Source organism: Leptonychotes weddellii, chromosome 6 (assembly GCF_054177405.1).
Source record: "Leptonychotes weddellii isolate Sample4059 chromosome 6, ASM5417740v2, whole genome shotgun sequence".
Lineage (NCBI taxonomy): Eukaryota > Metazoa > Chordata > Mammalia > Carnivora > Phocidae > Leptonychotes > Leptonychotes weddellii.
In genome coordinates, this window is record NC_138374.1 from 125,939,200 (window position 1) to 125,965,103 (window position 25,904).

The window sequence follows — 25,904 nt, forward strand, 5'->3', positions numbered from 1 at the left end:
GTGCTGTTGGTCATGAGTTCATTGTTAATGAATCAACTATATATATTAAGTAAGGTGTTTCTAGACACAAAGATACGTAAAACAAGGTTATGTATTGATCGACTGATAAAAATGTCATGACCCGAGGCTCACAGGAACCTAACCTGGTATTTCCCTTAGGAGCAATGGTTCAGTATTTGCTAATTAGTGTTCAGGGCGACTTTAGAGAACATAACTATGGTGAATAATGAACAATCCAATTGAAAACTTTTCCCCCAAGAATGTTCCCATTAATATTTCAGTGAAAGACTCTTCAGTCATTTCCTTCAGAGGTCATGACTAGCTGTGCAGTCACCACTCATCTGCATAAGAGAAAGAAACCTCTCGCTGCCATGCTGTTTCATGGGTGTAGCTACATGTGTCTGCCTTTGCTCAGAAAATTAATCTCTCTTCAAAGCAATCTGGCTTTCCAGTGTGAAAGTCTGAGGAATTAAATTTAATTCTTATTTCTGGATGTCATGGGTACTGTTTAAATATGACTATTTTGTGAGATTATGATTTTTAAGACTAGACTGTTACATACAATATGGACAGCATGAGAACAACAACAACAAAACTTAGCAGAAGAATTTAAAAATATCAGCACAAATTGGAACTCTTACCTTTCTTGTCCAAGTCAGATATTTTATTGAAAAAAAAAAAAATTACAGTACTTAAAAATCCAAACAAGGACAATTCAGGATTGAAAGAAAGAAAACCTGAAGGAGCCCATTGTCTTCAGTAAAATTTGAATACAAAAGAATGTAGACCAGGAAAACAGTTTATGGCCTAATGCACTTGTTCCATGATAAACACACATATATAGTATTTCTCCATCAAGTGAAACTTAATCACCTTTTTACAATTTAGAGAGGGAAGGCAGCTTTTACTATGGTTAAGCCATGTATCATCAATACCATGAAGCTAGCCTATCAGATGTAATAGCTTCTATAAAATACCACAGTGAGATTGCAATAAGCCTAGAAAATGGGCTACAAATCCCAGCTATGCTCAAGCAAGCAGTGAACCAAAAATAAAAATAGGTAAAACTGAACCAAGAACTAGATAGCATTCATCTAGATTCATGACTGGTAAGGCAAAGTTCATAGGCCAAGGTTTTAAAGTGACTTATTCAGGTCTAAAAGGCAGTCATTATACAAAATAAAATAAAAGCATTTATGTAATTCAGAAAAAAAAAATCACGAATTTTTACTCTAAAGGACATAGCACAAAAAAAGCTTACTTACAATGACCAAACACCACATTATTGTACCTCTAAAATATCACTTTAAATATGCAAAGGTAAAGATACTCGAAGTTGCACTTTATCATATTTAATCTCTCCAGTTTAGACAAGCAATCTAAAAGATGTCACATGCTTTCTGCTTAATACATTTTCTGAAATCTTTCAGACTGTAATACCTTTAGGTAAAAGAAATGTCAACTTTAAGTTTCTTTCCCAATCACCATATTTAAGTTAGCCATTAAATGCTGAATTAACAATTAATCCATACAACAATATAAAAATACATGTATTAAATCACAGTTTTCATCAATTATTGGAACGTAATAAAAAATACTCAACATTTTAACATACCATTTTGAAGAATTCAAATGGCCTGAATGTTGTGGAGTGTCTAAATTGTACCATCAATAGAAATGTTACATTTTCCCCTCTGCTGGTGAAAATGAGCTCATGCAAGTATTTCTGACACTCACAGTGACACATATGGTCTGCCAAGGGTGTGCAAGCAGCTCTCACTTTTAAACATGACAATATGATTCAGAGGCATACAGTATTAGTTGAAATACCAGCTTTCACATGATTTCCAGAAGCTCTAAGCCAAAATGATAATTTTGAGTGGTTGCAGGTATCAGACAGAGCAGGTAATTTAAAAAGTAATAATAAATTATTCCACTAGCACAGACTAGTTATCACTGTAGTTAGCTTAAAACTAGGATGATTTTTTTTTGTAGTACAATGAACACTATACTATAAAATACAATGGGTTTGCAATACAGAGCAGATTTTCCAAGTAGAAAGCAAACTGAACAAAACAGAAATTCTAGTAAAGATTATCAACCTTACCTACTACTCATCTTAGCCCTTGTTAAAATACCCTGAGTAAAATGCAAATATTTTAAATAATGCTGGTTATATAAGACTTCTCTAAAAATGAGCCATAAATGTCAATGCATCATGTTTATTTACAACAGTCAGAGATGTAAAAATTAGTTCTTAACCAGTCACAATATAAACATTAAGGAATACTTATGTGAGATCTGGAAGTTTTCCATTTTCTAGGTTTTGTTAGTATTTTGGCAAAGCAAGTAATACATAAATGGGTTCAATGTAAAAAAAAAAATCATAAAAGAGAAAAATATATAAAATTTACAGTAGTTCTACCCACCCTGGGCCAACCTAGATCCCTAAAAAGCCTCCCCAACCAGGTTCACTTCTGACTAAAGGAAGAATACCAGTCCTCCACAGCAAAAACAGCCCCATCTTTTCATCAAAGAGGCTCTCACTTCAGTGATATTCCTCCAGGGGAAGAGGACAGGAGCCAGGTTCCCTCGAATGTCATTCCCCAGATGTTCAAAACGTAACTAATTTATTAGCATTAGAAGATTTGGTTTATAGGGGAATCTCACTGGTCCAGTTTGTAGCCTACAAAAAAATGGATTATTTTTAAGTATAACATTAGAATATGAATAAAGGATGAGGATGTGGCTTTTTATTCCATAGAAATGGATACATTTCCAAACATGACAATTAAACAAAAAAGCATGCCTACCATTGAAGTTGTGGTCCCTCCTGATTTTTTAAAGTTCTTGGAAGGCATTCCATGAAGGCGACTGAGTCTAGCTTGGAAACCTGGAAAATCAAAGTCCTCAATTTAGGAGATTCTATGATCACTGTTCCTATCAATACAGAATTCAAAATAAGTCGGAGGTAGGAAACGTCTTATATATATAGTAGTGGGGAAAATGCAAAACACACTTAAAAGATCTGAAGCAATGCCTAGTAGCATTCTAATGAGCTTATTAGCACACAACCACTGATTATTTAAGATTTATGGTATTATTCAATAGGGCTTTTCTTTCCTCCTAATTTACCTTTCTAACATTTCAACATTTTCACACTGGTCCTAGCAAGGAGGCAAGTCAATCTTTCTAATAATTAGAATGCATGATTAATGTAGTAGCTGAATTACTGTTTGACATGTGTCTTTACAGCATCTTGTGTTTAGACACTTTCATTTCCATTTTAGCCTATCCTCTTTTAATGGTTATTCCTAGATTCACTATAAGCCCACCATATTCAGCAGTCAGCAAGTGCTACTGACCTCTTCTTCCCGGATGTGACATAAGAGGGAAAGAACCAGTTAAGATACTTTCAAAGACAGGATCTGGTAAATTTTTGTCTAGCTCGGTAGGGTCTTCCTTGTCCCACCAGGGCACAATTCCAGTGATGCCGCACGCTCCACCTGATTCCTTCTCATAAAACCAGTCACTCTGCTCATCATCACCTGTGCAAATACAAGAAATCCCCCAAAGACTGTTTTATTATCCAAATACACAGAGTTATCAGATTTAGGTTTAAAGAATGCAAGACAGCAATTAAATCTGAATTCCAGAGAAATGATTTTTCATATAAATATATAGTACCTGCACAAAATTTTTAGTATGTCTAAATACTGAATGGGACACACTTATATTAAAAAATTATTTGTTATATACCTAAAAATCAAATTTAACGGGGGATCCTGTATTTTACCTGGTAATCATTTACATAATCAATACAGAAAACTTCTCATTCTATACCATGGCTTCATTAAAATGTTTTTTAACACTACAACAAGAACTGCCAACATAAGCTGCTTTGTTTTAGAACCAATTAAAAAATGTGAAAAACAATAATACAGGTTAATTCTAGGGCAAAAACTATAGAGAAATCCATTTAAGTTACTACCCTTTCCAAATTAAAGAAAAACAAGCCTTAATCTCCTACAGTGAATTTAAAGTATAAAACTGTAGAACCTGTTCTCTGCAGCTGATAATGGTATATAATTAGCTTAATTTCATGATTTGTATGGAGTGTAAAAGGGGAAATGATTATGAACAGATGTGACTAAATGAAATTAATCTGATTAAGTTCATTAAGAAATAGTTGTGAAAAAGTTGATTTTAAATGAAAAGTGACAATACCACAGAGTTTACAAAGAAACTATTACTGGACTATGACAAGCAAGGTATTTTTAAGACAGAACACTATCCATAGTAAGGTGGACTTTTGGGAACACCCACGAGTGTAACCATGGAGAAACGATCCATTTAAAATTCAGTTTAAAATGTACTGAAAAGAAAATGTGAATCAACAGTATTTTGTTTTTAAAACAGGAACAAGGGGAAAAAATACAGAAGAAGGCAGATGGCTTTTAAAAATAGGTGGCAGGGCGCCTGGGTGGCTCAGTTGGTTAAGCGACTGCCTTCGGCTCAGGTCATGATCCTGGAGTCCCGGGATCAAGTCCCACATCGGGCTCCCTGCTCGGCAGGGAGCCTGCTTCTCCCTCTGACCCTCCCCCCTCTCATGCTCTCTCTATCTCATTCTCTCTCTCAAATAAATAAATAAAATCTTTAAAAAAAAAATAAAATAAAATAAAAAATAAAAATAGGTGGCAAATAGTTTTTTGAATATGATCCTAGATTCACTCAAGTCTTCATGATTCTTAGAAAAATTAATTCTGGTTTTTAAGAGGGTCATCACAACTGCCATAAAGTTTTTCCCTTTACAGAAAGAGATTTCTGATTTCCAAAATCTCTTAGTACAAGTATTTTTTAAAAGCAAACTAGGACAAAAACAAAGCTTCAACTGAAAATGACTTTACGAGAAACAGCCATACTTCAAATTACGAGTGAGTGAAGTTTAAAGCATTTGGAAAAGCAATGCCACCAGTTTATTTCAATTGAGGATTTAATAAAAATTAATAAAAATTAATTTAAAAAAAGGCACATTTCAAAGCACATAAATATTAGTACTTTTACTGAGAATTATATTAACATTTCCTAGAACAGGTATAGGTACAAGAAAAGAAAGGGAGTCACTTGAAACTAATTACCTTTCATCTTGATTCCAACTGAAACAATGTTATTATACAAAAATGAGGTTATTTTATTTTTTTTTTTTAGATTTTTTTTTAAAGATTTTATTTATTTATTTGAGAGAGAGAGTGAGAGAGAGAGAGAGCACAAGAGGGGGGAGCGGGAGAGGGAGAAGCAGGCTCCCCGCTGAGCAGGGAGCCCGATGCGGGACTCGATCCCGGGACTCCAGGATCATGACCTGAGCCGAAGGCAGTCGCTTAACCAACTGAGCCACCCAGGCGCCCTAGGTTATTTTATTTTTGATGTGATACACAACCTTGTTCTTAGCAGGGAAATCAAATAGCTAAAGATTAAGAACTTGAGCTCTGAAGTCAGTCAGACCAATTAGAATTGCAGTGTTATGTGACATTGGGGAAGGTATCTCGACTCTATGAGCCTAAGTTTCATCATACCTCCCAAAAAAGAATCTCCCAGGGTTTTCTTAAGAATAATATAAAAACCTAAAGTAAACTGAATGAAAAAAGCACTTAGAAATGTAAAATATAATAAGCTTCTAATAAATGCTAGCATATTATTTTAAACCATTCAAAGCTTTTCAAAGATGGACAGACTTGTCCAAAAGTTATTTTTTTTTAAGTTTTTTTGGGGGCGCCTAGGTGGTTCAGTCGTTAAGCAACTGCCTTCAGCTCAGGTCATGATCTCAGGGTCCTGGGGTCAAGCCCCGCATCGGGCTCCCTGCTCCGACGGAAGTCTGCTTCTCCCTCTCCCACTCCCCCTGCTTGTGTTCCCTCTCTTGCTGTGTCTCTCTGTCAAATAAATAATTTTTTCATTTCCTTTCATTACCAAATGCAACATTTATAAAAGTAGACACATGTATTTAAATGAGAATTTAGGTATATTATCAAGGTAGTCAAACTCACTCTGAGCCCCGAGGTTCTAGCACATTTCAGCAAACTCTCTTAACTTTAAAAAGTCTATGGTCTTTAAAACAGTATGTACCTATTTATCTGGAATATCTATGCGTTTGTAAGTAAGCCAAAATGAATGATCAATTTATTTTATTCCTACCAAGAGGAATGAACAGACTAAGAAAAAAATGCCTAGGTAGCTATTATTTTCTTCTTTTTTCCTATCAATAGACTATTTATAATTTAAAACAATAAATTTGGGGTCTTTTTTTTATCCCTAAGAACTTACTGCTTTCCTCTAAAGATTCTCAAGAAAGGCAGATAACATTTGCAGGTATGCCTCCTGCCCTCTGAAGGTTTCTCCTATTTTCTTCCCAAATAGGTGGTTTCAAAATAATGCCATGTGAAAGTGTGAAAAGCTTCAGGGATCTTTAAAGATGTAAAAGACCTAAGTTGTAAGACATGACTGTTTTAACAGTTTACAATATTGAATTCATGAAAACTGTCTAATTACTTACAAACTAGGGAGGATGAATAAATGTCACAGCTGAATAAAAATGACAAATGACTTGCAAATCCACCTTTACTAATGCTTAAACAGTATTAAATACATTTGGAATCAGGCAGAGAATGAGAACCAGTGTCTTGTGAACTTGCTAAGAGATAAAATTGTAAAGACTGAGGTATGTAAAGCTTTCTTAAGGAAGATAATCCTCCCTTAATATTATTAGCTCCACATGCTAGCTTTTGGAGATAATCAATTACTTTAGGTCATGAAGACAGGATACCGTTCATAGTATAAAAAGAACTAAACCCCAGTCCACTAAGTAGGTGTATGTAAGTTAAATGGGTTGCCATCATCAACTTAAGAAATAACTAGTAATAAGCACAACTTTAAAATGAAGACGTTTTTCCAAAGGAATAAAAAAATAGCATTTCAGTACCTTGTCTTCCCTCATCATTGGTAAATAAGCCAGCATCAGTGCTGCTGAGACTGCTGGAATCACTGTAATAAGGGAAAAGGAAAAAAAAAAACAACAAAAAAAACAGATCAAAAGAACAATTGATCTCTCAGTCGTAAAATTTTAAAGAGACATGGCAGCTCAGAGATGAAACTTAAGCCTGACAAAGATCTGAAAGAAAAGATGATTTTTTTTTAATCAAACTGCAAATATAACTACAGAGCATATTATTTTTGGCACATAAAACCACAGGAATCTAATGGGACCCTGACAGTAAGCCAGATGTGACTGCAACGAGGTGCTGACACAATTGATGTATTTTATTATCTGCTTTCATCAAATGCTCACTGCTCCTTTCTTTTTTTTTTTTTTAAATATTTTTTTATTTATTTATTTGACAGAGAGAGACACAGTGAGAGAGGGAACACAAGCAGGGGGAGTGGGAGAGGGAGAAGCGGGCTTCCCGCAGAGCAGGGAGCCCGACGCGCGGGGCTCGATCCCAGGACCCTGGGATCATGACCCGAGCCGAAGGCAGACGCTTAAGGACTGAGCCACCCAGGTGCCCCACTCACTGCTCCTTTCTTACGCCGTGCAATTCAGCCTGAGCCCGGAACACCACTGCTCAATAAAATGGGGAAAGTCTCAATCAAAAGCAGTCTAAGCCTTTCTTCAGCATATGAAATACAAGGGCCCGAGATGAAATTACTTTTCATGACCACATTTGCAAATATTCCAGAAAAGACATTACTTAAGAATGCACAACAACTCTATTACCTGGCAAGGAAGAAAAAAGTTTACAATGGTAACAATCCATTAAATCAAAGTTAAAATCTCTCTGAGCAAAAACAGCAAAATACGGAATATTGCCAATAATATTAAGGAGAGTATATGTAAAAATAACAGGTTCTCCTACTTCCATAGAAGTTCGAGTGTGATACAAAGTCCTATTTCACATACAAATTAAAACAAATAGGAGATATTCGACTGACATGAACTGTCACTATTAGTTCTAATAGAAGCCATGCTTATATGAAAATCTAGTTAGTTAAAAAAACCACAAAAAAGCAGATCATGTAGTAAAGGCTTGGCCTCTAAAGAAAATTGATAATGTTCTTTAAAAATTCTCATATACTCTTCTTCCTGTAATTCTTAATTTTAACCAATCAGGAAGTTGCCCAAGGAGAATTTTATAATACTTTTCTCGTTAACATGTACAACCCTGTAACCTGACTTACTAAACAAAACTAATCTGTTTAAAAAAATTAATCTGTGGGGAGCCTGGGTGGCTCAGTCGTTAAGCATCTGCTTTCAGCTCAGGTCATGATCCCAGGGTCCTGGAATCGAGCCCCACATCGGGCTCCCTGCTTCACGGGAGGCCTGCTTCTCCCTCTCCTCCTTGCTTATGTTCCCTCTCTCACTGTCTCTATCAAATAAATAGACAAATAAAATCTTCAAAAAAATTAATCCGTTTTAAAAATATTTAAATTGAGAGCTTAGGATTAAAATTATAGATGAGATCTAAATCCCTATGTTTTCTTTTTTTTTTTAATTTTTTTGTTAACATATAATGTATTATTTGTTTCAGGGGCACAGGTCTGTGATTCATCAGTCTTACACAATTCAGTGCTCACCATAGTACATACTAAATCCCTATGTTTTCTGAATATAGAATATCATTTCAATTATTTGATTTTTAAAAAATAAAAAAGTATAAGGATTTATTAAATGTACATTTCCCCTAGGAACTCTACGTTAGTACATTTTTCTTTAACTTTCTTCAGGTTAGGAGAATATATAAAGCTCCCTATACTGCACAAGTGTTAATTAAAGAATACTTTCTTAGACAGTCACATCCATAATTTCTTATTTACAAATGCACATGCTCTCCTATGCACAGTGATGTCTGAGTATTAAAAGCACTTTGGAAACTTCATCATTTTGCTATTCAGCTGTCCAAACTACTGTTGATTTTTATTTTTTTTCTCTTCTGTGATTGCGTAGTGCTTTCTTGTTTGCCTGTATCAACACAACCCTAACACAGGGCCTTATCCTACACACCTTGAGTCACAATTCTTGTTCTGAAATCCTTGAGGCAACATGTATTTAAAGTTCACAATTTTTCAAATTTTGGAAAGATATGTTCTAAAATGCCTAATAGGGGTCTGGGGTAGAACTCCAGCATCAAACCTATTAATATATTTTTTCAAATAAATGAATGAATATCCACATTAAATCCAGGTCAAGCTAGGTCTGGCCACAAAAGAGTTAGTTTTTCACAGCTTTCAGAATTCAGATTTATAGATAAAGGACTGTGAGATGTGAAACTATGTGCTCTTTTTCTGGGGGAGGGTACAATGGTTTTCTAATTTCTGAGTTCAGATTTACCTCTTTTAATATTCTACATACAACCAGGCTCATTGTTTACAAATATAACTTGCTGACTAAAAATATGATATCTTGGAGGGGATCCTGGAACAGAAAAAGGACATTAAAGAAAAACAAGGAAATTCTAATAAGGTACTGACTTTTGTTAATAATGCATCAACATTGGCTTATTAATTCTGACAAGTGTATCAGAATAATGTATGACATTAACAGCAGGGGAAACTGGGTACGGGATATATTGGAACAGGATATACAGAAAATCTCTGCACTATCTTTGCAACTTTTCTATAAATCCAAAAGTATTCTAAAAGGAAAAGTTTATAAAACATGCATGTATCTATGCATATATATATAAATTAAATAAAATAATAAAATGTTTTCTATTAAAAATCTAAAATTACTTCCCCATACTTGTTGGATTAAATGTGGATTTCAAGGCTCTGTATGGATGAGCCCTACCTAAATTCTTCCCATCTCCATCTCTGGTCCTTTTATTTATGTTCTTTTTCCAACTCGTATCCCAATCTTCTCTCTCTTCTCTTTTTTTCTGAAGATTTTATTTAAATTCAAGTTAGTTAACATATAGTGTATTTTTAGCTTTAGGGTTAGAATTTAGTAATTCATCAGTTGCATATAACACCCAGTGCTCATTACACTGAGTGCCCTCCTTAATGACCATCACCCAATTATCCCCCACCCTACTTCTTCTCCAGCAACCCTGTTTGTTTCCTATATTTAAGAGTCTCTTACGGTCTGCTTCCCTCTCTGTCTTTATCTTATTTACTCTTCTTAAAGATAGAAGGAAATCAGACTCCCCCCTAAGAGCAGCTTAGTCCCTAACGATCCTTGTCTTCATTTGGGATCTTTTTACACGTGTTTTAAACAATATGTTTCCTTATTTATATTTCACCTCATTGACATCTAGCTAGTTGCTCCAAGTACATCACGTAGTTGTTAGCATGTTCAATAAATCAGAACAAGAACTTCTAATGAAGCAAGGTTTTTCATTTTCAGCATCTGACAGCCATTATGGCTTATCTCCAAGGACACCTCTTCCCATTTTTTTTTAGCATGATATATTCCACAAATGGCTGTCAAATTAATGTTTGTACAGCAATCCCAATCCTCTGCCCCAATCTGTTCATTTCCTGTATTTTTTATTCTTGAAACCAACACATCATCTGAGAATCTTCTTTCTCATTCATCCTCCCAAATATAGTCAACCTTCCATTGATTGCAACTCTTAAAATTGCTCTATTTCTTTTCCCTCTACTATCACTGCCATAATTTACCCCTCACCTAAGGATGGATTCGAGATCAGTGAAAACTAAATAAAACACTGTTATTGAGATCATGTTCCTTGAGAACATGTAAATCTAATTGAGTTTCTTCATAATTAAAAATTCTTCACTGGCTTCCCATTACTTACATGATGAAATCCAAACTGCCATAGCACACAAGGCCTTCATGACATGCTTACTGCTGTGGCCTCAACCACCACTTTGTTCTAGAAATAATCAATTACATGTACTTTCCCAGATACATCACTTTGCTTCACGATCCAAGCCTTTGCACAAGCTGTTCCCTCTATCCAGGATTGCCATTTCCCTCCCTGTCCAATATCTGAACAACACTCAGTGCTTGCTTACACCTCAGCTCCTTCAGGAAGTCCTCCTTCACCAGTATTTTCTATGCAGCACACTTCATTTTCATTGTTTGCTTATCTGCTATTCCAAACTACGGGGCTGTAGGCAACAGGATCTGTCTTATTTAGTAATCTTCCCACAGACGGAATATGCATCTAGCTCTTAGGTGACAATAAAAATAGTTACATAGCTAAGTTTAAAATAAAAGAAAGGGCACCTAGGTGGTGCAGTCAGTTAAGTGTGCGACTCTTGGTTTTGGTTCAGGTCACGACCTTGGGGTTGTGAGACTGAGCCCCTGAGTCAGGCTCTACACTCAGCACAAAGCTGGCTTGAGATTCTCCCTCTCCTTCTGTCATACCCCCGCCCCCCAACTGTGCTCTCTCTAAAATAAATAAACCTAAAAAAAAAGACGAATAAAATAAAATAAGTATTTAAAAAAGTTATTCTGGAGTGAAAACATCCTCTTTGAAAATTTGTACCTGGGCTGTTGACTGCTGGGTAGCCTGATCATACCTAATAGATACTCAAATATTTTTTACAATGAAGAAAAATGAAGAGAGTTTCATCTCATTTTTCTTCCAGGGTAGGTATCTGTCGATAAAAGGCAGACATCAATGAAAGAGGGGCTTGGAGGATCAATCCAAAAAGCAAGTAATCTGTAAATAATCCAGAAATGGACACTTATCTCCACTGCCACACACCCTCCCTTCCCAGCAACTGAGCAAATTAATCACTTACAAGTCAGGCTAAGTGGTCCTCAGTCACAGTGGCCCGACACTACCATAGAAATAATTTTCATTCTGGTATAAAAATGTCAGCTTTTTTGGAAGAAAAGCAGATACCATAAACTGTTCAAAGTCTTCCTTAAACATTTTTTTTTTTGGAGCAATTTTTACTTCTTCAGAAAAATTACATAAATAGCAAACCACCTCTTATAAAGGGCCCATCCTATAAACTTTTACCAGGTCCGATTCATGTTTGTAATCATATTTATAAGCAAATATATATATATATAGATATATAAATATTAAATATATATATTAAATCCATAGTTCACAATCTACATGATTAAAATGATGCCAATCTTGCAAATTAAAATAAAATATTCTTTCCCAGTAAGGAATTTTTTTTTTTCTGGATCATAGTTCTGTGTTTGGTTTTAAGAAGATGCCTAAAAGGATGAACAGTGTCAATACTTTCTCATTTACTGCAGTAGCATTAGTTCTGTGTAAAAGAAAAATGATCACTTACCTTTTGACGCTGTCAAAATAGTACTTAACAATTATTGTGCTATACCTGCTTTCTAGAATAAATAGATTAGACTAGCTGCCAGAGGATCGTTGCTTTTCTCATTTGTCTAATGACAAGAATTAGGTTTTACAATTCATAAATGATCAGAATTCCCAGCAATCTATAGACTTCTTAAAATATCAAGCCATACACATTGAAGTGGTATCAACTTTTGATTCTCAAGAATCAAAATAAACTGATAAATTGTGACACTAAAAAGCACCAAAGGCTAAATAAAGCTCTATAATTAAACAAATAAATAATTATAAATCCAATTCTAAGAATTACAAATGTGCTGTTATTCAAAAGCACATTCGTTCCCATTGAAAAACCATTTCCTTTTCTCTTTATAGCTGAAAATTAAAATCTTTATAACACAACCAAAAGACTTCGTGTAAATCAAATAAGCAATTTTGTTTTGTGCTAACCATCGTAAATTATAAGGAAATATAACCATGGTTAAACAGTAATATCACTATTATTATATTTTATATTATAATAATAATTTTAAAATAGAATTAAAATACAAAACACATTCAAGCACAAACAATGGAGACACATATTTTTATACTTAGAGAATATAAAAGTCACCTTTCACTCATGAGTTCATCTGAAACTTTTTGCTCTTCATAGTCCATTTTGTCCTTATTGGTCTGGCTTATTTCCTCACTTTCTAAAACTACTCCTTCATCTTGGATTTTTGGCCCTTGTCTAATTATTTTCAATTTCCTTTTTTTGACTTTGTTCTTGGTAAACTCTTGATATTGGTAAGCTCTGTCATTGTCCATGTCCTGATCTCTACAACCTTCAAGGGGCTGGGCCATGGTCCGTTTGTTAGAGATGTCCTGTGGGAGGTCCACTGCCATGCGTTTTACCTTTCTCCTTCTGCGCAGAGTTCTGTTCCCAAGGTTGTCCACAGTAAAATCCGATTCGTGCCATAGAGGTCTTTTTCCCCGTACGTTATTGTTTAAGTTTGATGATGGCCTGCGCTTAGCCACTAACATTTGGTCATCAGAGTCACTATGATCTTTTTTATTATTATTGTGATTCTCTCTGTAGTCCTTGCTTGGTTCTTCTAAACTAGAATCAGTGCCTTCACTTAAGCAGTGGCCAGGCTCCCATGGGTGATGAACATTATACGACCTTCGTTTTCTCCCTCTCCGTTTCCTTGCCTGGCGTTTCAGAGGACAAGACATGCTTCGAGAATGATCACCAGTTTCGGCAAATCCACCTCGAGCTTGCTCTGAGCTCTCCTCCAATGCGGAGACAAGATCATGAACCAGTTCTTCCATGGTTCGACTGAAATGCCTACATTTTTAAAGAAAGAAAAAAAATTAAAGAAATCAGTATTAACCTAGTTTATTACAGCAGACAATTCACTCTAAGTCTAAAATTAATAGTTATTATAAAGAAATGTTTAAAAGCGATTTTTCTATCCAAGATATCAGTTTTAAATATTCTGACTCATTTTTAAGCTCCTTCTTTTTGTATAAGTTCTTTCATTAAACATAGGAATTACTTCAAGATACAGTAAGCATAATATCAGCAATGAAATATCCCAGTAATTTCATTTTTCCTGTGTAATTATGTAAGTTATTTTTGCTAAATCATTGTTCATTAGTCTATTCCTGCCCTTTCCCTAGTTTTCCTAGAACAGATACAGAACTTTCTCAATCCTTCTTCCAACTACCCCCTCCCCGCCAACGATTTCTAAATGAAGAAGGAAGCTGTACAATTCTCTACTCACCACATGGTCTACCCAGTCACTACCATGATATATGAGGGAGATGGAAAGATTGACAGGTACTTTCAAAATTTGTTGTAATATATGTAAAAAAAAGAGTTTAACCAGATACTAGACATATATTTAGGCCACACTAATCTCATAACTCAGTCAAGCAGAAAGTATGTTCTTATTCAAACTGGAGCCTCGCTGGTCTAAAATGGCCCATCATTTTTCTTATAATTCATTCTGAGACAATCTCTTGGCGCTTTTTTTTTGTAAAAAGAGGGGTGCCTGGGTGGCTCAGTCGTTAAGCGGCTGCCTTCGGCTCAGGTCATGATCCCAAGGTCCTGGGATCCAGCCCCACATTGGGCTCCCTGCTCAGTCGGAAGCCTGCTTCTCCCTCTCCCACTCCCCCTGCTTGTGTTCCCTCTCTCGCTGTGTTTCTCTCTGTCAAATAAACAAATTAAAAAAAAAAAAAGAAACAAAAACCATTGAACTACGTATGTTACCAGTGAAAAAATTATCTACTTGTCAGTTAGGATAAAAAGCATTCTTTAGGAAAATTATACTGACCCTTTCTAAACACAACTCCCCAAAATTCTAAATCAGTTGGTGATGGGGCACCCAAAATTGTTTTTAATTTTTAAACATTATAGGTAATTCAAATATGTATCTTTCTTCTAAAGATCATGAACAATCATTTCTGAGTTCTAGAAGCACCTAGGGATCAAAATATTCTCAACTACAGAGGTCTATATAATTTCCAAGTCTACAGAAGGTGTAGACACTTTTCTGTAAAGGGACAAATAGTAAACATTTTAGGCTTTGCAGTGCATTAGGTCTCTGTCATAACCATTCAACTTCAGCCACTGTAAGGTGAAAATAGCCCTAGGCGAGACATAAATGAATAGGTATGGCTATGTTCTAATAAAATTTTATTTACAAAACGAAGTGATGGCTGGCCATAGTTTGCTGACCCCTGGTTTATATAGTCTGTACCGTCTATAATTTTAGGCATTTGCAAGTTCCCTATAACAAATTTAAACTTTGTCTTTTCATTTTAACAACCTGAGAACAAACACACATTGTAATTCAACTGGATTTACTACTTATAAGGTGATGTACACATACAGCTTCTAATACAAGTACTTACTATGTGCTATGCCCATTTTTAAGTGTTTTACATGCATTAGCTCATTTCATTCTCACATAATAACCCTATAAGGTGGTATATGAGATACACAGAAACAGAGACGTTAAGGGCAATTTGCCCAAAGTGACACACCTAGGAAATGGTAGAAACAGGTTTCAAACTCCAGCAATCTGGTTCTGGAGCCTGAATGCTCAACGAAGTACAGCCAAGAACAGAATTCTAGTACTACACAATTCCAGTATCCAGTTCTCATTTTTGTTTATGAGTGTTGTAGCAGCAGGTGGTACTATTTTAATTGTTCAGACAGATTTAATATACATCTATGTAAAGTCAAATGACTCACAGTTAGGCATTATATTCTTTTGAACAGAAAATAGGAATGGAAGACCTGAATCAACACAAGGCACAGGGCAGTAAAAGTGGTGGAGGTGCGCTGAATCTGAAGAACCAATGCTGTAGCCATCAGTAAAATGTACACTGTAAGCAATTAACTAAATGGAGACAGTGTCTCATTTAATGTGGGTTTGTATTTTCCAGATCTCCTTCGGCATTCTGAATGAATAAAACCTATATGGACACACATTTTAAAAAAAAATGTGGCGATTCGAATATATATTTTAAACAAACTCTAGAGAACCACTAAAAGGGTCCTATATGTTACTCAGGTTTCAGATCTTTGCATTTGATTATAAGAAATATGCGTCTAATAGGAATTAGCATTAAGCCAAAAAAAGGGCTACAGTTCTGACTACGCTGATCCAAATGGGTCTTTTCTCCATTACCTCTATGTTAATAATCACCCTTTTGTTTTCCTTTTATTACAACAAATATTTTGTTCATTTCCTTTAATACTATTTCTTTGGAAGAAATGTAGTCCGAAAGACCTATTATCTCTGAATATAATACTGCACCTTTAATAAAATTCACTGGAAGCCAATTTAACATGTATTATAATAAAGATCCTTTGTCTAAAAGAAGACTCAGTATCACCCGGTTCTCAAGTAACTTACTTTTTGAAGACTTAGTTTTCTTATCAATGGGTGAATGACTAGGTCTAAATATTAATGTGAAATTAACTCAATGCATGATTATAATCTCCAACTAAAATTGCAGGTTACTTCGGAAGTTATAATCTAGTACTTTATATTAGAAAAGAAAATGTGGTGGTCCTAACATTAGATAAGGGTTAGCAATCAGATTCAATCCATTGAAATTTATCTTCAATTAATTTCATTTAAAAAATATTGCTGTAACAAACATAGCTTAGGAAAATATAACTCATGGTATTACTAACAATGTATGCCAAACTTTTTATTTTATTTTACTTTATTTATTTATGTGACAGAGATAGACACAGCGAGAGAGGGAACACAAGCAGGGGGAGTGGGAGAGGGAGAAGTAGGCTTCCCGTGGAGCAGGGCGCTGGATGCGGGGCTCGATCCCAGGACCCAGGGATCATGACCTGAGCTGAAGGCAGACGCTTAACGACTGAGCCACCCAGGTGCCCCTGTAAGCAAAACTTCTTTATAACATCATTAAAATTGTCACCTTACTTGATTTTTACTTTTTTTTTTGGAGAAAATAAAATACCTTAAAAAACTTTTAACCAGAAGAACCCAATTTATTCCATGATGTTACTCAAATAGGAATCAGGTATGACTATCAAATAAAACAATTACTTTAAAAAGACTTCTTGGGGCGCCTGGGTGGTTTAGTTGGTTAAGCGTCTGACTCTTGATTTTGGCTCAGGTCATGATCTCACAATCAGAGTTGTGAGATACAGCCCCATGTCTGGCTCCATGCTGGGTGTGGAGCCTGTTTGAGATATTCTCTCTCCCCCCGCCCCCAACTCTCTCTCAAAAAAAAGAAAGAAAAAGACTTCTTAAAAACCCCATAAAAACACACACAAAAAATACATTTAACATACGTGCCATTCAGAGTTCAAACCACTTTTTTCCCCTTCAGTTTCAACTAACCAGACTCCTGCAAGCCAAAACCCCTGTTAATGAGCCAATAATATTAGAGTCAGTCAGTCAAGCTGCTTCACTTATATCTCTCAGGGAAAACTGGCATCAACTGGCCTCACAGAAATAAAGTCATTATAGGAGACCATCACATGATCAATAGCTCATTTATTTCCTTGGCAGTAACACTGAAAATCATTGTATGGAAACACTTTATCTTCAAGATATTTTCTTAAATAAGGTCTTTCCTATTTAAGAGGAAACCTGGAAATATATAACTTTCTTGTATAAAAACCTGTGTTTATTAAGCATTCATACTTGTAAAGTTTATAGTAAAATTAAGTGAATTACCACTTAGTTAATTTGAATAATAGTCACATTTATAAAACAATTTCTCTTCATTTGGAATTCAATGGAAATGATATCTTTTGAGAATAGTTTGCATTGGGTATAATATCTAAGACAGCCGTTAACTATCGGCTTTCTTAAAATACTCAAAATGAATAGAATTATAGTCCCACTATCTATATAAAGTTGGATTCTGTAAAAGGAAATGACCTGAGTAGACAGGCATTTTGGTTTTGTGTAGGCGGTAGTACATTACGTAAAGTTTCTGGTTCAAGAAAGAAGACTCAGGAAGCTGCCTTAGTCCAAACTTACTGTTCATATGTTCACAAAGGACTGGCAGTTGACTGACAAACCAAGGACTCTCAAATAGCAGTCAACAATGTATAAGCAGGCATGGTAGGAGATGAAGCCCAAGAAAGCCAAAACTGATCCCCCCCAATAACTAACAGCTAACTACTCTATCAACAACTATTACTTTTTGAAGACTCTCTTAGCAATAACTACTATTCCTAAGAGGATAAAATATAGCAACTACAGAAAAATTAGGGAACAATTTCCTTGCCTGGACAATGACAAAAATAATTACATAATAAGACGACAGATATGTGTGTCTACTGAAGAAACCCAACAAGTTCATTAAAAACAAAAATATTTCAGATATAACAAAAAAGGTAATTGACTACAACTGTCAAATATCCAGATAAGGAAAAAGAAATCAAATATTCTTTAACACCTAGTACATGGTAAAATTCTCATCTTCATCTCTGTAAAACACAGATTATTTCTTCTACAAAGTTAAGTAACTCTAGCAGTGGAGTGCTAAAACGAAGTTAAATGTTGCTAAATACCGTTGCTTAACTGGCTTTTAAAAATTTAAGGAAATAGTCATTTATGTGTTAGTTTCTATATAATTAAAAACTCAATGTGTACAAAAACAATGTATGAGGAGTACCTAGTCAAGAGCTATGCTGATGAATGTATGCTATGACTGATCACAAGCTTAAGAAAATAGTTTCAGAATTACATGTCTCGATATTCATGTTACCTTTTACTTAAGAAAGGAAAGGTTCTTTGGTCATAAAAGTACAAATTAAAATTAACATAATAGTATAGATCAAGACAATGGGTGACTAAACATGCAAACAGTGAGCCTTAAAGATGCCACATCAAGGGCTAAATTTCATGACTAATTCAACAAAATATTATCTGCGAGAATTATTTTAAGTTTGATTAAAATTTCTGCTGCTCATGACAATTTATAAATTTCCTTCTTTAGTGGTAATATATTTGTCAAAGTAAGTCTTTATCTCAGCCTAGTAACCTATTGAATGATTAACAGAATTTAAATCCTTTTATATATCTTGGGGAAGGCCATCTTGGGAAAAACGGAATAACCCTAACATTAAATGTTAACATTTAAGCTAGTTTAGAAATTCCTTGACCTACCTATTTAAACCATTAATCAGAATTAACTTTTTCTCTTTTTGAAAGAGGTAGCAGGGAGGTAGGGGAACATATCTTATTATGAAACATGTAAATAATTGTAACTTTACATTAACACTAGCCAATGCATATGGAACAGAATTCTCTAGGTGGGCGAAAAGGCTGGGAGGAACCTGTAGAGAACAGGAGCTTTAAAGTCAAATCTCTGAATCTGGAAGCTAAATTTGACTATTAGGCAGAGAACCTTGAACAAATTACTTATCTTCTGATTTTGTTTATTCATCATAAAAGTGCTATAATTTCTACCTTGAAGGGATTCTGTGGGATGAGAGTGGATACTTACATGTGAGAGCAGTTATTTCATCTTTCAACAACCTCTATACCAAATAAAGTGGTCACTGAAATACCAAATCATTTTGCTTTTAAGGTAGAACCACACTACCTGAATATTATATATTCAATAAATATTGAATAGTTACCATGTATGATCAATGAATATGATACATACCACACTGAGTCCTGACGATATAATAATAAAAGCACAGACCTTATCCTTTCTGTGTTCTTGAACCACTGTGAATCACGGGGAGAAGGGGAATAACAGACATTTGCAAAAATCTTGCATGCAATTTCAAGAAATTTGTGCACGCCTCAAAGATTTTCAAGGATCTTAAAAAAAACAACTAAAAAACAAAAAATTAATGCTGTGTATCTGAGTTAGTCCTATACAGATATACAAATATAAAAAAAAAATAAATTATAGAAAATCATCCTTCCAAGTGAACAGTCTCAGGTTCTCTACCAAAGAGAAAAAGCTCATTTCCTATAATGGGCCCCAAAGCTCCCCTAACTTGCACTCAACTGGAGGTGCTAATGGCAATTGCTATTTTGTTACCACAGGAACACCCAGAAAGCCTTCTTTCCTCCTTAACGAGCCATCTGGGGGAAAAAAAAAATCATACATGGCTTTAGAAAAAAGTATTAATTCTACTTTCCAGATAGTCATTTAATAAGGCAAGCTCATTTATTCTTTAAATTTGAAAAACATTCTTCTGATTTCAACTTAATTTAACGACTTCAAGAGTCATTCAAAACTTCTTACACTCTAATCACTTTCCAAATGTAAACTACCGAATAAGAAGCTGCCTAAATGAAATAAAGACGAAGTCTAAAACAAACAAATAATTTAGCGTCTAAAAAATAATTCATTCCAATTCATGTCAACATGCATATATTAGAGCACATCTAGGCAAGTTTCTAATATGTATCAGATGAGTCTCATTCATTGATCATACATGGTAACTATGCAATATTTATTGAATATATAATATATTCTGAATTTCTAGAATAAGAATGAAGACAACTTAATATTTATTACAAGTATCTAGCATAATGCTTGACACAGAACAGATGTTAAAAAAAGATCTGTTGGATGAACAGACCAATGAATGATTAAATGAATGAATGAATAACAGGAAAAAGTATGACTTCACTAAAAATTTAGACAATCCAGATTTCAAATTTTCTGCCACATTAACAAGGCAGACACTCTTAATTTTTTAGCTAAGTAAATGTGGTGGTAAAGGATAAATCATCAAAGATGGTTTAAAAGTTTCCAGCTTGACATTCATAAAAATGCTAAGAAGCTATACTAATATTAATGAGTTCCTTGGCCAAAATCACACTGGCCATTGCTTTGATTCCTCATTGTTGAAACAGAAACCTGACTCAAACATACCTGATAGTATTGCATTCACCTCAAGATAAAATGACAAAAAAAAAAAAAGAAAATAGGCATTTATTTTAAAAAATGCACATTTTCCACTATGCAGTTTTTCAGACCTAAAGATCCAAATAATAACTAAATAGGAATGAAACTACAGAAAAAAGAAAAAAAGACCTAGAATTAATATAGTTTATTCTTAAGGTTTTTTTGTTTTTTTTTTTAAGCAAACCACACAAATTTAAATATATAGTTTAGTTCATATTATCAATAATAATTCAGTATTTTCATCAAGGACTTAATTGTAAAATTTGTTTAGTTCAACCTTTAGAATCTCAAAAACAAACCAGAAATTGACTTTAAATATAAGTCACTAATAAAGTAAAAAGTAGTAAAAGTGTATCTAAATTATAAGTATGATCTATCCATTAAATTAATCAAATTTTAAAAGGCAGGTTTACAATTTACCAAAATACTTATGCTTTTTGGCCCTTAATTTCAAAATTGTATATGAATAATGAGGCAGGAAAAGGAGACAGACACTCTCAGCTATGTTTTGTAAAAATGTAATATAAACCACTTACAGGAACAACTTGCACAAAAAATATATTCATTTCCTGACATACACAAAAATCATAGGATTTTTATTATTTAATTGTATAAAACTTGTAATTAGGAATAAATTACAAAATATCAGTTCTACTTTCAACAAATTGTTAAAGAGAGATAAATCATCTATTATTTACCCATTTGGTGCCTAAAAACTGAAAATCTAACCTTGACATTGGAGAAAAAGTTGAAGTCAAGATGGGACGTCAGTCTAACAGGAATTCTAGGTGAGTTAAAAAATCAGCATATTCTTTCCAGTTTAGATATTCCTGAAATAGCGTACCGTAGTCAGACAAATAGGATGTATACCAGGATGGTTAAGAATTGTTTTTAGATATACCAGGATCACGATGCAAATATGGTATTTGGGCTAGTTATTTAAACTATATTTGTTCCTGTTTCACCATTTCTAAAATGCAAAAAAAACGATAGCACCCATCTCAAAAGGTTTACAGGAGATATATGTCCATAAAACCTGGCACTAAGTAATGACTCAGCAGTAGCATCCCTGGTGGCACTGAGACTTCGTAACTGGGATAAAACATAATACACTCATAGTATGGTAAATGTCTGATCAATGAAGGAAAAGAATTTCATTCAGAAGCACTGATTAAGCGCTAGGCACTATGTTATACTCTGATGCCATGAGAATGAATGAATTCTATGCTGATAACTGAAAATAAGATAAGCACTTTAAGAGAATTGAAGGACGGTTTCTCTGTATCATAAGGAGTTACCTAACTATAATTTGGGTAGAAGGTGAAAGGGAGAGGAAGTCATACTTTTTAATTAAATAGTCATCTATCCTACACATCAGTATCACTACAGCAAGAGCAGACCAATCTATATAGCACATTTTGTCTCGCTCCCTTAACAAGGTATTGATTGAATGGCGAAACATTAAGAAAGGCACCTACTAGATTACTGAAGAGGGAATTCAGGGGTAATGGAAATGTCCTATATCTTGTTTTGTGTGGTGATTACACAATATATACAATCGTCAAAACTAAAAATACTAAACACGTAAGAAGGGTTTTATTTTATGCTAATGCCATAGGACACCATTAAAAAATATGGCTCATTTAAAAAAGTACTTCCTGCTTTCTCACTGGAAAATGTGAGATTTTAAAAGTATCACCAAATCTATCCCCATTATAAAAGGTTCTACAGAATGATCTAATCTCATTCAAAACATTTTAGGCAAGATATTCTTTTCACTTGTAGTGATAGGTGATGCAAAGAACATCTTTGAGATCACAGACTACTAGAATCCTTCAAGGTCTCATTCACTGCAGAATCTCAGAATGGACATACATTTTTTCAGCCATAGTTCACCTGTTTTTCAATGCTTCTTGTTTGACACTGTCAGTGGGAAATTTGCTTGTTTCACTGCTTGTCCTGTGTATGCCTGGAGGAAAAGGTCTTGGGGAAAAATAGGCCTGGCATCACAGAGTTTTCAAATAGAAATCCAAAACCCAGCTTCTAGCCCCAGAATGTGCATGGCAATTTTGGACAGCTCAGTTGTGCTCGTGATAATCTCCTGTCACAGCACTGTCATGAAGATAAAGCGCATTAATTTGTGAAAGCACTTTGAAAAGTCAAAGCAATTATTCCAAAGTGGCACTGGTAATGGGGTACTGCAGACACAGTCAAACCTCAAACAAATCCTGGCATTTATATGTTCTTAGGGAACACTCATACATATCTCATTTGAACTAGAATGGAACTTTCAAGGAGTAGAAACAGGTAGGTCACTCCCACTGCAAAAAAAAAAAAAAAAAAAAAGTGTGTGTGTGTGGGTGAAGAGGTCTCTTCCAGTACTAAACTTCCAGAACTCTAGAATTCTGGGATTTGATCTTCCAAGACACCTGGTATAATCTAGTAAATTAAAAAAGGGAAGTGAGGGAATAAGGCCTATGTTAACAGAAATTCTTTTGTCCCTAGCCTTGTCAACAATCAACGAAATGAATTGCTCTCGAACTAGAGAGAGACCTTTACTCCCAAAATATCGTAGAGTGTTAGGCAATCAGAAAGCATGTACTGTGTTCCTTCACAAATCTTTAGCACACACCTCAACGCCTTCCTCAAATCGCTTCCATCCCAGGCACGAGTGAGAGCAAGGCCTAAGTGTCTTCAGATCATCCATCACAACTCCCTCCCCCTCCATTCCAGGTCCAGCGGCCTCCGGCCCTCACACCCTTTCCTGATCTCCCACCCTCAGGGCCGCCAGCCTCACCAGCTGTTCCCGGCGGCTGGAGCTCCGATCGGTTGGCGCCCGGCGGCCCCGAACATTAACGACACCCAGGAGCCTGGCCTCGAGGCTCCGGCCCGAGAACAGACTCCAACTACCAGAGTACCAGCGACTTCCAAAAGCAGTTCAGCATTTTGAGCTGAGCTTCCGGAAGCAGACGGGAGGCGGAAACCGGATGCCGGGAGCAACCATTCCCTCTCCTCCCCCACCGCCCTCCTCGCCTGGAATCTCTTCCTTCTACTCACAGAAAAGAGAGAGGCAAATCCCAGGAACCTTTTCCTACATAAATTTCTTAATTTTTCTGCTAGTATTCTGCAAACTGAAACGGGGTGGAAAATAAAAGTGGAGTACACGAGAAGTTGAACCCCCGGGACCCGCATTATGGTTTAGCCCGGTTGCCGTGGAGACCGATAGTAACACCCGCCCTCGGGCAGACGCCGGGAGGCTATGGCCACGTTAGCTCGGCTGCAAGGTCGGTCGAAGTTCGTAGCTCAGCAGTACTACTTCAGGAATAGGTAAGGCGTCAACGAGGGAACAGCGCAGAGGGCTGTCTTCACCCCAGCCAGGTGTTCCTCAGCAGGAGTTTCCTATTAACAAAGTTCCTGAATCAGTAAATACCACCCACTTCTCCCCTTCGTTTGTCGGCCTGAAACTTAATCACAAGTTTAAAAAGTAGTGTTACCATGCTGGGGGATTATAGATGGGAGTGGGGGCGAGACATAGTTACCAGCTTGAGAGGATTTAAGAAACAGCCCACTATAGGGGCGCCTGGGTGGCTCAGTCGTTAAGCGTCTGCCTTCGGCTCAGGTCGTGATCCCAGGACCCTGGGATCGAGCCCCACATCGGGCTCCCTGCTCCACGGGAAGCCTGCTTCTCCCTCTCCTACTCCCCCTGCTTGTGTTCCCTCTCTCGCTATGTCTCTGTCAAATAAATAAATAAAATCTTAAAAAAAAACAAAAACAGCCCACTCTAGATAAAATTGTAGAATAAAGTGTTTTTCTTTGACATCATCACTCCACAGTTTGATGAAACCAATGTCCTCCCTGTTGAAGTTTTAATAGCCTGACTGGGATCACCCAGGCTCCCTAGCTGGGTGCGCTTAGTGTGTCTCCCACCTCCCTGGGGATTCGAGCCTCCATTATTGCACAAATATTGACTCAACTGTTCTAACGACTCATTTGTCTTCCCAAAGTGACAGTATCTAAACTATTCTGATAAGATAATCAGTATCAATATGTTAACTAATAGAAGAGGAATAAGGAAGATACTAGTAGCCTTATCCATCTGTCTACACCCAAACTTCTCCCTCGGGGAAGAGTTTTGTTTTGACCACGGCTTTCTGGAAGCGATGCCTCAGGGGATTTTCCAGTTTAAGAGAAACAGTAAAAGAGTCAATGAGATAATGGTAGACCATCCTGAGATGGCTGACCAAGGAAAAATATGTCGGTAAGACAGGATTTTGCTGAGCTGTTCTTAGTCTAACATTTATCTCCCCTACCACATTCTTAGAGCGCTGCGTATCTCTTACAGTACTTACTCCAATTCAATTTTACGTTCTGTTTGGAGATCTCTATCATGCCTCTGTAATGGGGAGTGCCTGTTTTTTGCTTATCATTTAGGTCTCCAGTGTCTATCATAGTTCCTCATTCATGATAGATGCACAGTAATTCTTTGTCTAATAATTCCACAGATGAGTCGTTGAATCAATCATTAGTCCTGGTTTAAGTAAACTACTAAAAATTGCTAAAGATAGAAATTACTTATTATGTCTATATTACTATGATTATAGATAAATACCTTACCCACTTACTGAGCATTCATTTAGAGGATGTGTCCTATGTTCATGATATGCCTATATGAAGAAGTAAGCTGCATTCCTCCTGATGTTCACAGCTAAATGTGGAATATAGGCATTTAAAAAGGAATTACGGTAGAGTAAGGATGAACAGGAAGTGAAACAACTAACATTTCTTGAGCACTGATAATATGCTGGGAATTGTACTAGGAACTTTTTCATATAATACTTCATTTGGTTATCACAGTGTTGCAAGTTAACTTATTAATCTCTATTTTTAGAGCTCAAAAACACTGTTCTAGAAAAAGGCTGGTGAAGTGCCATAGAAATGCAAATAGACATGATTTTTTTTCCTGTAGATTTCAGTGTCAACTTTTGTCCCCATCTCCTGGCTTTGGGCATAGGTACATTTTCCCCAAATTGGAGGTTACTTGGAGAAGAGACTAGAGCTATGAAAAGTCTGTGATGAGAATAGGCTGGCATTCCTTACATTTCATTTATTATTATTATTATTAATATTTTCAATATAAAGGAAAGTCTCTAAAGATCATGAAGGAATCAAAATTCCAAAGTTTGCCTA

At 35.7% G+C, this 25,904-nt stretch overlaps 2 protein-coding genes across 8 annotated transcripts in view; one reads left to right on the forward strand and one right to left on the reverse strand.

Moving 5' to 3' along the window:
• GPATCH2 (G-patch domain containing 2) overlaps window positions 1-23,678 on the reverse strand; it is a 211,332-nt gene extending 187,654 nt beyond the window's left edge. For 5 of the 7 annotated variants that reach the window (XM_081825172.1, XM_081825173.1, XM_081825171.1 and 2 more), the window contains exons 1-5: window positions 23,515-23,678; window positions 12,904-13,620; window positions 6,974-7,035; window positions 3,366-3,548; window positions 2,814-2,893 (exon numbers count right to left, since the gene is read on the reverse strand). In XM_081825172.1, the coding sequence (XP_081681298.1) occupies window positions 2,814-2,893; window positions 3,366-3,548; window positions 6,974-7,035; window positions 12,904-13,620; window positions 23,515-23,570 (1,098 nt within the window). In that variant the 5' untranslated portion in view covers window positions 23,571-23,678. Of the gene's footprint in view, window positions 1-799; window positions 2,687-2,813; window positions 2,894-3,365; window positions 3,549-6,973; window positions 7,036-12,903; window positions 13,621-23,349; window positions 23,491-23,514 lie in introns of those variants that run through there. The other 2 variants (XM_006748826.2, XM_081825176.1) reach the window with 2 other exon arrangements.
• A 39-nt stretch (window positions 23,679-23,717) lies between these two features.
• The window catches only part of SPATA17 (spermatogenesis associated 17), a 166,883-nt gene continuing 164,696 nt past the window's right edge, over window positions 23,718-25,904 (forward strand). Inside the window, exon 1 of the mRNA XM_081825178.1 lies at window positions 23,718-24,044. Within this exon, the coding sequence (XP_081681304.1) occupies window positions 23,977-24,044 (68 nt within the window). The 5' untranslated portion in view covers window positions 23,718-23,976. The remainder of the gene's footprint in view (window positions 24,045-25,904) is intronic.